Source organism: Pseudorca crassidens, chromosome 1 (assembly GCF_039906515.1).
Source record: "Pseudorca crassidens isolate mPseCra1 chromosome 1, mPseCra1.hap1, whole genome shotgun sequence".
Classification (NCBI taxonomy): Eukaryota; Metazoa; Chordata; class Mammalia; order Artiodactyla; family Delphinidae; genus Pseudorca; species Pseudorca crassidens.
In genome coordinates, this window is record NC_090296.1 from 85,209,584 (window position 1) to 85,226,549 (window position 16,966).

The window sequence follows — 16,966 nt, forward strand, 5'->3', positions numbered from 1 at the left end:
CTGGCTCTCAACTGTATGGCTGGTGGAAGAGGAGGGAATGAGAACCCAGCCATGTGCTTAAGCTTTGAAAGCACAGGAAAACATAACCCATCACATTAGTATTCTTTCAGGAAAGAACGGAAAGAGCAGTTCTGTGGTGGAAGGAGGAGCTAGGAGTTCCCTTCCCCCGGGGACCTGTAGCCATCCTCCTAAGGCGGCGCCTTTGGCCTTCCCCATCTCAGGATCCCCCACACCTCCACACGTGCTTCACCAGCTGCCCAAGCCAGAAACCTAGGCATGATAAATTTCCCTGTTCCTCAACCCTCAGATTCACACTGATTCTACTTCCTAGGAAAGTTTTTAATTCATCCATGTGGGCTCAGTCCCATTCTAGCTCAGGCCGAAGTCGTCTCTGGCTTCCTACAACAGCCTCCTGGCCCTTGCCCTGTCTTCCATCTTGCCCTCACCAAATGCATTCTGCACATTATACAGCCAGAGTAATCATCCTGAGTAATGCAAAACTGGTCACCCACTGCCCTGCTGCAAACTCTGCAGACTGCCTTTGCCCCGAGGGTAAAGTTCATACTCTTTAGAGGCTTGGTAGGCCTAGCAGGATCAGGCCCACTTTCCCAACATTCTCTCTCACCATCCCCTCCAACAGCTCCCTGCTTCAGCCCACACTAACCTTTAGTTCTTCAAACTCCACACATTCTTACCTTCCCATGCTATTTCTTTACCCTTTTCCCTATGTCCCACTCTCTCCTATTTGTCCTTCAGCCTCAGCAGTTAGTGACCTCACATCTTTGTCTTAGGACTGGCATGTCCACTTACCTACTGAAGTCTACCCTAGCGGTCCAGGCTTTGGTGGCCCAGCCCACCTGTGTTCTCACACGACACCTGAGCTTCCTCACGTGGGCATTTACCCCACTGTGCTGTAATTGCCACTTTCCTCTCTGGCTTCTGCCGTGAAATCTGTGCGGACAGGGACCCCTTCTATCTTGGTTACCCTACTCCCAGCCTGCCCGGATGACATTTGATGAGTACAAGAACAGGAGAAAATGTTCAATGAATCTTTTGTGCTTATTTGATTTTTGGCTCTACTGATAAGGTCTTTAAACTTTTCTGCAGGCAGACAAGTTGTTAAGAGCCTTAAAAGCCCACCTTAAAAATGAAGCTAGAAAAGAAAATGAGAATCAGGTAAGTAACATTTTCATCACCTATTAAATAGCAAAACAATCAGTTAATAAATGATAAACACAGTTGGTGATGACTTAAGACATGCTGTTACCAAAGAGATTGTCATTGGTAATTGTAAATCCTTTCATAATTCTTATAAATGACAAAGCTGCCTCTGTAATCTATTGAATAAGATGTTCTCATACAAAGGCAAAGATTAATTACTAGTTGCCACATGTATGCCAAATAGTGTGAATAGGGAGGGAACTGGATTTGAAGTCAGAAAAACCCAGTTAAGTAGCAGCTCTGTCTTTTTTGTATGTGTGACCTTGGAAAACTCAAATCATTTATTCTTAGTTTCCTGGTCTTTGAAATGGAAATAACATATTTTCTGCTGAATTGAGGGTTGTGAGAATCACATGAAGTAGGGACTGTGGAAGTGACTTGTGGGAAACTAAACCACTGCTGATGGGAGGGAACAGTTGTCATGGCTGCTTCAGACCCACCCCAAAGAGTTCTGACAAGGCTCAACACCTAAATGATCAATGAATGCTTCATTCTTAACTTGAAATACAGGAAAATGTTGAAAGGCCTTAAGGAACTGGGCTTCGGAGGGCATCCATTATATATCTTTTATTTTTTTTTTTCATTATATATCTTGAAATGAAGGTAAATGTAAACATGAACTGAGCATCTGAATTCCTTCCCTCTGTCTTTATAGACTCTAATTCTCTGTATTCTAGGTTATAAACATTTAAAAACTTTAAATGTTCAAAATTCTTTTTGATTCCAGGTTTAATTAATATAAAATAGACAAAATTGATTTTGGATTCCTTTAAGTTTCTATATCAACTAAATCAATATAGATATTTTAATTAATTAAAAAGTTTTTCATGGTTAAGGATACATATCGTAGTGCCATCTGAAATCAGGATTTTACTTTGGGTGGTAATTGATGGGCTAAATTTAAAATGATCTATCATGTTTCAAATTCAGCATCTCACGAGCCATTCCATTTTGAAAAACTTTCACAGGAGCAGGATGATAATCAAAATTTGGTCAGCTATAGAATTCCTAAGTGGTGAATCTGTCAATAGTGAGCTTAGGTTGGTGGAAAGAACTGACATAGACAGTTTATCTAAAGCTGCAGGAGTCAGCACAGTCCAAATACATGGCAAAGAGATCAGTAATATTACCAAGGACAGACAGATGGGTAAGCTTCCAGACCTCCAAATCGTCACCTAGGGAAGTGCACAGGTGTGGGTCACATCTAAGGAGCATGACCTTCTGGATGCCTTCTTCTCCCTCTGTAGATTAGCCTTAACTATATGAGTTGGAGCAGCTCTGTATGTAGGTTAGTCTGACTGTGTGCTGGGGACTCTCAGAACCAGCTGTGCCACTTCAGTCTTGGGCTTATACAAGTCTTTACAGTTACATCATGGTGCGTTCAGGAATGAACATATGCTACCTGATCACTGCTGGCCTCCCAAACTAACATACCCTGGTTAAGGTGTGTGGGGTTAAAACAAGACATCTCTGGGAGTCATGTTAATAGGTTTCTAAACCAGTTATAGAACCTTTTCTGTACTGTGTTAATGGGGGTAAGGGGGCAATAAGTACTTTTAAAGTGTGTCTATACTCCAGCAATATGTGTAACCTGAGGATTACACTTCTGTAATGAGAACAGTTTCTTTTTCCTCTCTTCTTCTTCATGACTATCCAGGGAGTTGGAAAGTAGGATTCAGATAGCGTCTTTCTACCCTCACGTAAATATCCCTGCTCCTTTGAGTTCAGGCTCACCAATTCTCATCTCTCATCTGTTGACTTCCTTGTTGCTTTCCAGTGTTCACTGTCTCATTGCCTGGCTCATCATCTCCTGTCCTGACCTTACTTTGGGTGAATTCAAAGGTCCACCTGGATGTCCCTTACTTACCCTTGCCTCCCTGTTCCTTAAGTCCTGTGACTTTCTTTTCCACTCTTCATTAGCCATCCCCTTCTTTGGGTATACCTTTGGATCTTAGATCACTTAGAACTATTATTCTTCTGTACTATTTCACCTCCGTCTAAAAACCTTCCATTTTTTAAGCCTCCTTATTCTTTTACAACCAGAACATTTATTTTATATTGTGGTTCTCAACCCAGGATGTGTGGGAGAATCATTTGTGGAGCTTTTTAAAAACACTGATATTTAGGCCTCACCAAATCCCAGGCAACTAAATTAACTCTCAGAGGGTAGGGTCCAGTCACCATACTGAAATGGACTGAAAAGTCAGGATGCAAAGCCCTCTTATTCCCTACTTCCATGTGCAGAGTACCAGTTGTCTACTACCGTCTAAAATGCTGGAAGGTTTCTCTGTAAGGAAGAAGATGACCCTAAAGGAAACATGATACAGAAAACAAATGAAAGCCTTGAAAAATGTCTTACAATAACCTATTGAATTATCAACTCCTGGAATCAAGCTACACAGACGATTCAATTAAGGTTACATAACAAGCTATAAATGTTAACAACTTAAAGAATAGATGACAGAAGTTGAGATAAGGACAGGAGCTGAAGGAAAGTATAAGGATGCTAATATCTGCAGTTTACAGGATATGTGTCTGCAGTCATGGAACAAGAAATAAAGGTTTAAGAATGTTTAAAGCTGCAAAGGTAATAGAGTAAGTGGTATAAGTCTATTAGGAAGAAGATGGGGAGATGAGAGTGGTACAAATGAAGTAAATCTTAGTACATGAGGCACTGAAAATAGTTATTGAAAATACAAATGAATATCCCATCAGCAAATCATTAGTGATATGTAAGTAACCACTTAACATCAAACCCTAGAAATACGAAGCGTAGGGCAGAGAATGACTTACTTTTCATTATACTCTCTTTAGTATTTTATTATTTTAACTATATGTATGTATTAGTTTATTTCAAAATATTAGAATTTACGTTTAAAAAGCTACAAAAACACCAAAAACAAATCAAGCCTCTCCTTTATCGTCTCTAGGTAGGATAACATGCTTAATGCCTTCCTCACACTCGATGAGGATATAATTCACCTATTTTTCCCTAGAGCTTTTATAGTTTCATATTTTACATTTAAATCTTTAATCCATCTAGATTTCATTTTGGTGTGAGAAAATGATCATCTTTCATTGCCCACCCCCTCACCAAAAACATAGTCAATGTTTTCTCTGCATCATGTGTTGAATAATGAATCCGACCATCCCCCACTAATGTGAGGTGCAACCATTGTCATACGATGATTTCTTCTGGAAGCAGTTCTGTTCAGGACATTCTGGTACCTGTGCCATGCTGTTTTAATGACAAAGCTCTTCTAGTTTATGATAATGCACATGCCCTTCTTCCCTTACTCCCTTATGTTGACCTTTAACAAGTTACTTTGGGCTCTCTAAGCCTCAGTTTCCCTACCTGTGAACTGCAGATAATGTTAATACTTGTCTCATAGGCTTTGAGGAATAAATGAGATAATCCATGAGAATACTTAGCCCAGTGCAGTTATGATATTAGCTGTAATTGTTATTAGTTATAGCATACTGTCTAGCATATAGTGTATATTCAGTAAATTAACATACTTTTAATAATTTGTGGGAATTCCCTGGCACTTTCACTGCCATGGGCCTGGGTTCAATACCTGTTCAGGGAACTAAGATCCCACAAACCATGTGGTGTGGCCCCCCCCCCAAAAAAAAATAATTGGCTTATTTACACACACTAAAATACCTTTGAATGCTTTGCAAGCCTAGTTTTTTAGCTTGGGTTGTTAAGTGTTTCTTTCTGAATACTCTATCATTCTTGTCCTTGCCTATAATTTAGTGCTGGAGGGTTTTAAAATTATCTCTTGCATATGTAATACATATTTTTTATTCAGTTTAAATTCTGATTCTTCCTGAGCATTGTAACTCTATACATTGGACATGGCAGATTAATGTCTCTCTTTTTCAGGATGAAATTCAAACTTCTGCATCTTCTTGTGATGAGATTGAGGTACAGCTCAGCAGCCAGAAGCAAGCTGAGAGGGAGCCAGTGGGCCATGTCACCAAAACAAGGAGAAGGCGCAGGACTGTCTACAGGAGCCCTGACTCCCAGGTGAATAGAAATGTGCAAACTAAAAATAAGCTACCACCTGTGCCCAAACTGGTATATTATTAGGGAGCCTTCTCTTAATTCCCTTATGATATCGGGTGGTGGCAAACACTGCTGTGAGCTCCATGAAAGCGCAAACCTGAGTCTGGCCTCATCACACCCCGGGCACTGGCACTCGGAAAGCACTTAGTAAGTATTAAGCACAAATTAAATGTTTGCTGAATAATATGAACATTCATTGAGTGTTTTCTTAAGTGAGGTGTAGTAAGTAAGAAGGAAAGAGATACCAACATCAAATATGATTTTTTTTTTCCTCCTTCCTATCTTGTCCCGGGCCTGGTGATCAGCTGAGCTTAGTCTTTGAACAGTGTGGTCACGTGATTCCGGGGGCTTCTCCCACTTGCTCTGAGAGGACTCTGATTTTATTATCCTTTCATTCAAATGTAACTTTTACAAGATGGTCCTAATTTTTATTTTCTAGCCTTGTGTAGTCCCTTAGTCACTAGCTTGTCTAGTTAGTTTCTCCTCCCTAGGAGAGCAACCTCTGCTCTCCTAGAGGTTGTATGCCTTCCAGTGGTCCCTAGTCTCTACTATTCCCAGATGCATGTTCTCATGACATTTGGTGAGGCAGAGAACCAAATCTGCCACTCAAAAATCTTGGTCTCCTACTTTTCTTTCTTCAATTCATTTTCCTCCTCAATTTGGTACCTATCTTTGGAAGGCAGTGATTACTTTTTTCTTTCTTTATGTCTGAATATAAGCAATGTTTTTAATGATACGTTTTTAAATTGAGATATAATTCACATGTAACATCCTATCAGTTTCAGGTGTACAATGTAATGATTCAATATTTGTGGCGATCATTTCACAATATATATACAATAAGTCTAGTTAACACCTCACATAGTTACAGTTTTTTTCTTGTGATGAGAACTTTTCAGATCTACTCTTAGCAATTTTCAAGTGTGATTCCTTCTTATTTGTTATTGAAATCATTTATTTTCTTTTAAAATCTGTAGCAGGATCATTCAGAGATAAAAGTATGTGATCCTACTGAATTCCAGAATCAAGAAAAGCATGAAAACCAGGCTCTCAGAACTATTGTAGAAGCTCCTTCTCTACCAAACAAGAGTCAAGATGAGAATGCAGTGCCCTCAGGAAAAAGTGGAATAAATGGTATGCCAAGTAACTTTTTAAAAATCCAAAATTGCTAGGGTAACCATGTGCATTAATTTCCTAGGACTGCCATAGCAAAGTGCCATAAACTGGGCAACTTAAAACAACAGAAATTTGGGAATTCCCTGGCAGTCCAGTGGTTAGGACTTGGCGCTTTCACTGCTGGGACACGAGTTCAGTACCTGGTCAGGGAACTAAAATCCTGAAAGCCGCACGGTGCGGCCAAAAAAAAAAACCAAAAAACACAAATTTATTCTGTCACAGTTCTGGAGGCTGGAGTCTAAAATCAGGGTGTCAGTAGGGCCATCTTCCTCCAAGATTCTGGGGAGAATCTTTCCTGGCCCCTTTGTGCCTTCGGTGGTGGCTGTAGACCTGGGCTTGCAGCTAAATCTCTGCCTCCTCATCATGTGGCAGTCTCTCTGTGTGTCTTTTTCTTTCTTTTTTTTTTTTTAACGTTCATTCATTCATTTATTTATGGCTGCGTTGGGTCTTTGTTGCGGCGAGCGGGGGCTACTCTTCCTTGGGGTGTGCGTGCTTCTCATTACAGTGGCTTCTCTTGCTGTGGAGCATGGCTCTAGGCCCATGGGCCTCAGTTGTTCTGGCATGTGGGCTCAGTAGTTGTGGCTCGTGGGTTCTAGAGCGGAGGCTCGGTAGTTGTGGCGCACAGGCTTAGTTGCTGTGCAGCATGTGGAATCTTCCCAGACCAGGGCTCGAACCCGTGTCCCCTGCATTGGCAGGTAGATTCTTAACCACTTCACCACCAGGGAAGTCCCTATTTATTTATTTATTTGGCTGTGTCCAGTCTTAGTTGCGGCACGTGGGATCTTTGTTGCAGTGCGTGGGCTTCTCTCTAGTTGTGGCACGTGGGCTCTCTAGTTGTGGCACACGGGCTCTCTAGTTGTGGTATGCATGCTCTAGAGCTCATGGGCTCAGTAGTTGCAGCACTCAGGCTTAGTTGCCCTATGGCATATGGGAACTTAGTTCCCTGAGCAGGGATCAAACCCAAGTCCCCTGCATTAGAAGGCGGATTCTTGACCACTGGACCACCAGGGAAGTTCCTGTGTGTCTTTTTCTTTACATCGTTTTCTTAAAAGGACACCAGTTATATTGGATTAGGTCCATCCTAATGACCTTGGTTTAAGTTGATTATGTCTACAAAGACCCTTTCCAAATAAGGTCAGATCACAATTATTAGAGGTTAAGACTTCATTCATCATATCTCTTTTGGGGAAATAGTTCAACCCGTAACACCATTATGTAACTTCTAAGGGTTCAGCAATGAAAGCAAAAGTTAGAACCAAATACAGTAGGCCATCAGGTCACCTTTTTTTTTTTTTTTTTTTTTTTTTTTTTGCGGTGTGTGGGCCTCTCACTGTTGTGGCCTCTCCCGTTGCGGAGCACAGGCTCTGGACCCGCAGGCTCAGCGGCCATGGCTCACGGGCCCAGACACTCCGCGACATGTGAGATCTTCCCGGACCGGGGCACGAACCCGTGTCCCCTGCATCGGCAGGCGGACTCTCAACCACTGCGCCACCAGGGAAGCCCCATCAGGTCACCTTTAATAACTGTGTAGAAAGCAGAATATGAGTGGTATCTGGAAAGTTTAAGGCAGTTGGTCTTAAGGCAGGATGAGGAGAGAGCCTGGCTCATTCTGCCAATTAGCTCCTTCTGGCCTGCTCCAGAGACAGGTACAAAGACCTGTTAGCCCCTTCAAGTAGGACAGTTAAAAAGGATCTGCAGGCTTCCCTGGTGGCGCAGTGGTTGAGAGTCCGCCTGCCGATGCAGGGGACACGGGTTCGTGCCCCAGTCTGGGAAGATCCCACATGCCGCAGAGCGGCTAGGCCGGTGAGCCATGGCCCTGGAGCCTGTGCTCTGCAACAGGAGAGGCCACAACAGTGAGAGGCCTGCATACTGCAAAAAAAAAAAAAAAAAAAAAAAAAAAAAAAGGATCTGCAGAGTCTACCTTCCCAGGGGGGGTGGCCATTTTATTATGATAAATGTATATTTTACTTAGTCTCTAACCTCCTAAAAACCTCTTCCCTAAACTTTCTCAACTAAAAATTTGTTTCAATAAGGCCAGAAAACTTCAGTTCCCCTATGCCTAACAGGACTTGATGCTTTCTGATTTCATCCCTCGGGAAGCCTGCCAGTTGCAACAGTGTTTCAGTGTTCATTTCCCCCAGCACATCTATCTGGGACCTGAGGCTTGCCTGAGGGGATTGGGAGAGAAGATGATCCACTCAAGTCCACCAAGCAGTTAAATGCAGAATTTCTAATGCTGAGCCCTCCCAGTTACCCCAGAATTTTGAATGTCTTACTAAATCTAGAAAGTTAAAGAAGGTAGATGTTCTGATTTGTAGGTCTGACGTGAGCCTGGAATTCTGCAGATTTAATAAGTACCCCAGGTAATTTTGATGCATATGCCTCATAAACCCATTTTGAAATCCTGAGACTAGGGGAATGTAAAGAAATAAGACAGGGTCAGAAGTGGGGGTAGAATTTAAAATACCTGTTATTCCACCAATCTTGTTGTCAAGAAGACTTACTTCTAGGACCCAGTTTTGAAGGCATGGGAAAAATGAGGGTGGACCCTTTAAGTCAGGTTTGCCCAATGAAGCACACAGGCAGTTTGAAGGAGAAAAATCTGATCATGCAGTTTCTGGTGAGAGGAATTTTTTAAACTTTGACATAATTCCAGACTTAAAGTTGTAAGAATAGTACCAAGAGCTCCTATATATCGTTCACCTAGATTTCTCAAATGTTAATATTTTGACGTATTTGCTTTATCCTCCTCTCTATTTATATTTATATACATATCTACGTACGTATATGTGTTATATACATTTTTTTCCTGAACTGTTTGAGAGTGTTTCAGATATGTTCCCCTTTACCCCTAAATATTTGTGTTTCTTAAAACATCAGAACTTTTTCTCACAAATGTACAGAGAGCAGAAAGTTCACTGATAGGGCTTCTTCTTATTCCACATTACAACTAACCTCTGAGAAACAACCACTTGTCAAGGTTTGGTATAGTATCAAAGAAGAATATCCACGATTATCTGAAAAGGCTATTAAAATACTCTTCACTTTCAACCACATAGCTGTATATGACAAAATTCGTTTTCATATATTCAATCAAAACAATATATCACAACATATGTATACAGAAGAAAAGAGAATCCAGCTGCCTTTTATTGTCAGATGTTAAAGAAATTGTAAAACAAAAACAAAAAACGCTCTACTCACTTTTTTGATTTAGAAATTTTAGCCATTTTTCATAAATTATTTATGTTAACGTATAGTGGGTATATTTTTAGTGAATCAATTATTTTTTAATGTCTTAAGTTTTAATATCTAATATGGCACATATTGATATAATGTACATGAACAAAAATTCTTTGGGGTCCTCAGTAACTTTTGAGAGTACAAAGGGATCCTGAGGCTAGAAAGTGTGAGACCTGCTAACTAACCTGTAGACAGACCTTATCTAGATTTCATCCCAGCAATGTCCCTTAAAACAAAGGCAAATCTCAACTCATCCTTTGCATTTCATTGCCATGTCTCTCTTGTTTTTGAATAAATTTATTTATTTATACATTTTTTAATTTTTGGCTGCGTGGGGTCTTCGTTGCTGCACACGGGCTTTCTCTAGTTGCGGCGAGCACAGGCTACTCTTTGTTGCCGTGCACAGGCTTCTCATTGTGGTTGCTTCTCGTTGAGGAGCACAGGCTCTAGGCGCATGGGCTTCAGTAGTTGTGGCACATGGGCTCAGTAGTTGTGGCTCACGGGCTCTAGAGCGCAGGCTCAGTAGTTGTGGCACATGGGCTTAGTTACTCTGTGGCATGTGGGATCTTCCCTGACCAGGGCTCGAACCCGTGTCTCCTGCATTGTCAGGCAGATTCTTAACCACTGCACCACCAGGGAAGTCTTGCCATGTCTCTTTAAGCTACTTTAATCTGGAACAGTTCCGCAGCCTTCCTTTGTCTTCTAGCGCATTGACCTTTTTTAAATACAGTTTCTTGGGTCCTCTGACTTGGTTTGTCTAATGTTGCTGATGGTTAGATTCAGATCATGCACTATTGGCAGGAATCCCGCAAACTAGGGCTGTGTCCTCCTCATTCAGCACCCCAGAGGGCTCAGATGTTGGTTTGTCCTATGACTAGTCTTGTCCACTTGCATCACCTGGTTATGGTGGTGTCTGCTAGGTTGCTCCTTTGTAATAGTTATTATATTTCCATTTGTAATAAGTATCTTGTGAGGAATGACTGTGACTCCTTAAATATCCTATTTCATGGCCAAGGTCCAAGCAAAAGCCCTATAACCCCTCTGCTCTATCCAGTCATTCTTTTGCCTTGTTTTATGGATGCATTGGCAAACCTTAAGGATGAGTGACTTTATAAGTAGCATTTCTTGAAAACCCACTTGCACAGTTTTTAGTAGATTGCCTTAAGCTGAAAAAGATACTAGAATGTGAGAGATAAGTAGGGGGAAATAGCAACCCTTATATACATGATGGCTTTAACTGGATTTAAAGAACAAAAGCAAAACAAGTATAGAAGCAAAGGACCTGAGAAAATATAATAAATATAATAATAGCCAAAATGATAATAGTGTTTCTTAGGCTGGTGGGATTGTGTGACTTTTATCATCCTTGTTAAAACAACTAGACATGTTCATAGCAAAAGTTCTGGAAAAGAGTTTTATAAACATACAGAAATTTAAAAACATCTATACAAGAAGCATAAAATTTCTGTCTACTTGAAATATGAGCTAAAATTGTGGTGATGCTGTAACTAATGCTTTGTGCTCCTTGTGCCGTCTCTCCCACACATTGGCAGAGGCCTATCACATGAATATGCTCCACGTTAACTTACATTTCTTAATGGGAATAATTTTTGGAAATCTTTCATTAGTTCTATATCCTTGGATTCAGGTAATGAAGGTCCAAAGATACCTTCAGAAAGAAAGAAGTCTCTCTACACAGATGGGTTTTCCAAACCCGGAAAAAATAAAAGAACTGCAAGCACTACTCCAAGTAAGTTTTGCACACAAAGAAACATAAAATGGTGGTTGGCCCCCTTCAGGCTGACGCTGGCGAGGCAGTGCACTGTGACAGCCGAAGGCTCAGACACTGTCATGGCGGTTTGCGCCCTCGTTCCCCCATTTTCTGCCTGTGAGACCTTGGGAAACTTATTTATCCCCAGTAAACCCACGTCCTCAGTTTAAAGTGGGAATAATTAAACTACCTATTTCATCAGGTTAATATATGGATTAATTAAGACAGTTTTCCACTTCTGATTACCTAGCAGGGCAGCTAGGCTGTAGCAAGTATTCAAGAAATATCTGAGAATTAATGTGTATCAAGTACTTGGCACAATGTCTACCTTGTAAAAACTTATTATTATTTTTAGTAATAAGTCTAAGGGACTCCATTTCTGGACATGTAATTCTCTTTCTCTATTGCCTGGCACATAGAATGTTGATTGTGCTATATATTTAGAGTACTTAAAATGCTGCTTAGCATATTTGAGAAATTCTAACAATTATACTTAATAAGAATATAATTAGTTAGAATAGTACAGAGCAGGAGTCAGCAAACTATCGCCCATCTTGGACTGTCTTATAGCCCTTGAGCTAAGAATGGTTTCTACATTTGTAAAGGTTGTATATGAGAAAGAATATGAGACAGAGACCACAGTGTATGTGACCGCCAAGCCTAAAATATTTACTGTCTGCCCGTTTACAGAAAGTTTGCCAATCCTTTGCATAGAGCTTTCTTAGCATTATTAAATGTCAAATTTATGATTAAGTAAAGGCCATTAATTAATTGGTGAGGGGAGAGGACAAATCTGTTAGTCTTTTCTTATCCTCTGGACTAAACAAAGATGTTAGTCAGCAGTGAAATGGACAATGGAGAGATGGTCAGTGTTCGATAGTTTATAAGGTGAATATGCTTTGCCCCTGACTTTCTAAAACCTAAATGTTTTGAAATTAAAATTTTAGCAAAGATGATGCTGAAGTTGAATGTCAGGGGTGCCAAGACAAGAATAAGTGTTAACAGAAAAACATAGGGAAGGTGAATAAATGGATTTTGTCTTGTTGTTAATTGTCATATTTGGGGAAATATTCTAGATTTTAAGAAGCTTCATGAGGCTCGTTTTAAGGAAATGGAGTCCATTGATCAATATGTTGAGAGAAAAAAGAAACATTTTGAAGAACACAATTCATTTAATGAACTGAAGGTATGCTGATAAAATTATGTTCTTAATGCCACTAAGCTGTTTGTTTTTAATGTTGATACTGTGTATATACAATGGTTAATACAATTAGCTATTATTCTACTAGTGGAATGAATTTGTTTGAGTCTAATGTATTTTTATTATTTTAAATTTGTTTTTGAGAATTTTCAAAACCTTCCAGATAAAGCAGTGAATCTTCACTATGAAAAAGAATTCTGTAAAAAATAAAGTTAAAAAAATAAAACATTTTTTAAAAATTTGTAAAAAAATTTTTTTAAAGTAAACAGTAAAAAAAGGAAAAAAAAGGAAGAACTCCAAAGTAGCAATAAGTTGTTCTGTTTTCCACATTCAGACACTGTGCCTATCACTTTTGTTGGGGAAGGACTGATATATGGCTGAAGCCATCTCTCCCTGTCTCTGACCTAAAGGGAAAATGAGTGACTAGCAGTTGCTAATTTAAAGGCTTCCTGTCATAACTGAGCTCCCTGGGTGGGGGGCCTTCAGGCCAGGTCCTGCTGGACTCAAGCAGCTTCGAGTAAGAGAAGGTAAAGTCAACCCCGAGGCTGAGTTAGCAGCAGAGTAGTGAGTAAATAACATCCTAGGAAGTTGATGTTCCTGTCTTACATGGTATCTGGTGTTAAAGGGGTGCCACAAAGATGGATGGGAAACATTTTTGAATTTAATAATACATAATAACCTGCCTATTTCTCAAAGAATTTGAGGCAGTTTGTGGTATTACACACAACACAAAACAGTATAAATCTGGTTTAAAAGGGGCAGAAAATGAGCACTGTTAACAGGTACAGTGACTAATATATCAGTCACTCAGTTGAGTTTTGAGTTTTCTGATATCAGTGCCAATGGGGAAATGCACTGGGTAATAAGTTCTAAATAATTAAAAACAAAAAAACATACGGTTCTTAGAAGCTTACTCTTGGATAATAAATGTTCATTTGAACATTTATAAAACCACTGTTACCACAGTTGAAGACACTGTTAACAACCTTCTAGCAAACAGTCTTGGCATTAAACATCTCCATTCCTTCATAGTGATCTAGCAACATGGGTGGACAATCCAGGGAAGAGCTATTCAGTATGTCCATAAGAAGACTCTTAACTATTAGCAAGGGCTAAGTATCACAACATTCACAGCTGAGTATTGGGACAAGAGGCCCATCCCGGAGGAGCGGGGGAGGGTGTCCTGCTGATGCTTTACAGAAAGTAGACAGTTAGCTTCTTTTTCTGCATAGGCATGAGCTAGCTGCAAATATGCCTGTAAGGAGGGCCACTCGTTCTCCTTACCATGAAGCTGAGGCTACTTAAGTACTTGATTGAAAGTCAAGCTTTCTGTACTACATAATATGGATGAATTAACTTCCAGGTAAAAATTAAGGGCAGAACAACTGCTTCAACCATAAACTTGATTGTAGCCTTGAAGATGTGTTGAATAAATGAGTAGCTTGTGTTGTTTTTTAGTTGATAGCCCCATCTGCATGAGTTCTAAAATCCCACCCCAGCGCCACTGTTTAAGGAATTGGCTAATCAAATGGCTTATTTGGTATGATCTGTTTGGAGACTAGAGAATAAAAAACAATTACAGTGACTTCACCATAGCTAATATGGATTTCTTGACGGTTGACTTGTTTGGGGATTGGTCATTTGGAGAGTGATGGACAATAAGAAATGAGCAGAGATCTAGAGAGAATCATCCTGGCTGTGACCAATCTCTCCTTTCGTGATTAGAGGATGGAAACCTGATTGAGTTAGTTGCCAAATGGCTCCCCTCTGCAATGATCTGAAACCTTGTGCCCTGAGTTGCCTGTTTACTTTGCTAACAGTAGGAATGATCAAATTTTTTGATCTTTGACAGTATATGACAAAATCCCAATTGAATTTGCATTTCTCTGATCATTACATGTTACATGTTTACGTTACAAATATTTATATGTGTTCATTGATGATTTTGCTGTGAATTTGCTTTTTCTTAATTTTTGCTGATTTATGAGCCACTTATCTATATTAATGATATATATTATGTATTAAATGTTCTAAATACTTTCCCACAGTTTGTCTTAACAGTGTCTTACCTTGTGGAAGGTTTTATTGTTTTATCCAACTATCCAGCTTTTCCTTCTAAAACTGAGGGTTTTGTCTTGCTCTCCCTGTCCCAAGATCATAAAAATATGCTCTTATATTTATTTTTACTGCTTTTATTATTTTTCCCTATGTTACTCCTTAACCCACATTTTAATTTTTATGTATGGTATGATTGAGCTCTTTGCTTTGTTAAAACAGGATTTTTTTTGCTAAAAGAAAGGAAGGAATTGATTAGATACACTGCAAGCAAAATAAATTAGTACTACTAGAGTCTGCGGCATAATATTCTACCTGAAAAGTCAGAAAGATTGGTATTCAGTGCGAGTAGAATCATTTAAACATAAGTTGCTCAAGCAAAGGTATAGAGTTGGTGATTCTATCACCAGGTATACTGGAAAGTGGGAATTTTAGGGGAAAGACAGAAGAAGGCATAAAAGGTGTGGTTAAATATAACAGCATACTTAATACATCTAACCTGAGTTTTCAGCTTATAGTAAAGATATGTATTTACCAAATACTTTGGTTTTAAATTTGTCTCACAACATGAGACTCTCTTCTGCTCGTATGTTGAAATGAGAAGTTAACATAATTCTCTAGTTTCTTGTATTATTTCATAGGATAAAATCAGAATTTTTATGTCTTTTGGCTTTACATTGTCAATTTTAATAGTCCTATCTCTGCTGTCAGTGAAGTTAGATTTCTTCTGCTTGCAACAGAGCTTAGACTAATGATAGTAAAACATTCAATCATTCTTTGTGCTTTGACAGTATCTAGAAAAAGATAACATAAGTGGAACCCTTCCCTGCCATTTCAAAGAGAGCATTTCCCTTCCTCCCTTCTTTCTTTTCTTTAGGTTTTTTAAAAAGAACTTTAAAAAGCTATTGGAGAGCCGGGGGTGGGTAGGGGAGGAATTATTTGTAGATTCCATAAGCTTTTTACATAGTAGGTTTCTCTTTGAGTTTGTATTTAATAAACTGCATATCATGCTCTCAAAGGAACCATCTTTCCAAGAGAACCGATTTATCCTCCCTTTCTGGCCATGGGGGACTGTTTAGCCACCTGCTTTCTCTAGTTAGAAAATACCTGGGGACATGGTAGCTGGGAAAGGCTTTCTGTAACACGTTACTCAGCACAACCAGAAGTTTCTCTTAAATCAGAGTCACCATAGCAACACAGGTGCAGGGAACTGCTCAGCCTGCCAGGCAGGTAGGGTAGGGTGAGGTAGTGGGGAAGGAAGGATGACAGGGTTAAAAGTGGCGATGAAACGGGATAAATGGGGGCACTCTCTTGCACTTTGCCCAGACAGTACTGTCTCAGAGGCCAGCTTTAATGTGGTGTGTTTCCCTTTCTTCAGAAGCAGCCCGGCACTAAGGGAGTGGTGGCAACTCCAGTTCCTCCCCGAGAAAGACTCTCTGTGGCTCGTACCCCCGCCAGCCAACGGGGCTCACAAGGCCGGCCTCACGCAGGCCGTAGCACCTCGTGTGTGAAGGGGCTGGCCAAGCGCTCCGTGCTCTCAGCAGCTAAGATGAACGTCAGGTAAAGAAGAGCTCCAAAATGGAACCAAGGGCGAGAGCTCAAAGCTTTACTGCTTCTAATACATTTCAGGTGGACTACAACAAATATTTTAGTGTTGATGAAAAAGGAGAAAGGATCGGAATAGAGAGAAAGATCAGCAAACTGGTTTTATTTATGTTACTTTTTTTCCCTTAAATTTGTGTTTTCTTGTTTTGTCCACCTTCCCTAAGCTCGCGTGTTTTTTTTTTTAAAACACTACCTTTTTATTCGTTTTGTTTTGGTTTTTTAATTTATTTATTTTTTGGCTGCATTGGGTCTTCATTGCTGCCCCCGGGCTTTCTCTAGTTGCGGCAAGCGGGGGCTACTCTTCCTTGTGGTGCGCAGGCTTCTCGTTGCAGTGGCTTCTATTGTTGCGGAGCACAGGCTTTAGGTGCATGGGCTTCCGTAGTTGTGGCACACAGGCTCAACAGTTGTGGCTCGTGGGCCCCATTGCACAGCCTTAGTAGCTGTGGCGCACGGGCTTAGTTGCTCTGTGGCATGTGGGATCTTCCCGGACCAGGGCTCGAACCCGTGTCCCCTGCATTGGCAGGCGGATTCTTAACCACTGTGCCACCAGGGAAGTCCCCCTAAGCTCACATTTGATTCATAAGTAAAGATAGAAAATAAGATCTATATGGATATTTTACCT

General features: G+C 40.2%; 1 protein-coding gene across 2 annotated transcripts in view; it reads left to right on the forward strand.

Moving 5' to 3' along the window:
* The window catches only part of NUSAP1 (nucleolar and spindle associated protein 1), a 33,883-nt gene that overhangs the window by 7,042 nt on the left and 9,875 nt on the right, over positions 1-16,966 (forward strand). For both annotated transcript variants that reach the window (XM_067743745.1, XM_067743736.1), the window contains exons 2-7: positions 1,108-1,176; positions 5,111-5,254; positions 6,271-6,427; positions 11,361-11,462; positions 12,560-12,669; positions 16,118-16,299. In XM_067743745.1, coding sequence (XP_067599846.1) covers positions 1,108-1,176; positions 5,111-5,254; positions 6,271-6,427; positions 11,361-11,462; positions 12,560-12,669; positions 16,118-16,299 — 764 coding nt within the window. The remainder of the gene's footprint in view (positions 1-1,107; positions 1,177-5,110; positions 5,255-6,270; positions 6,428-11,360; positions 11,463-12,559; positions 12,670-16,117; positions 16,300-16,966) is intronic.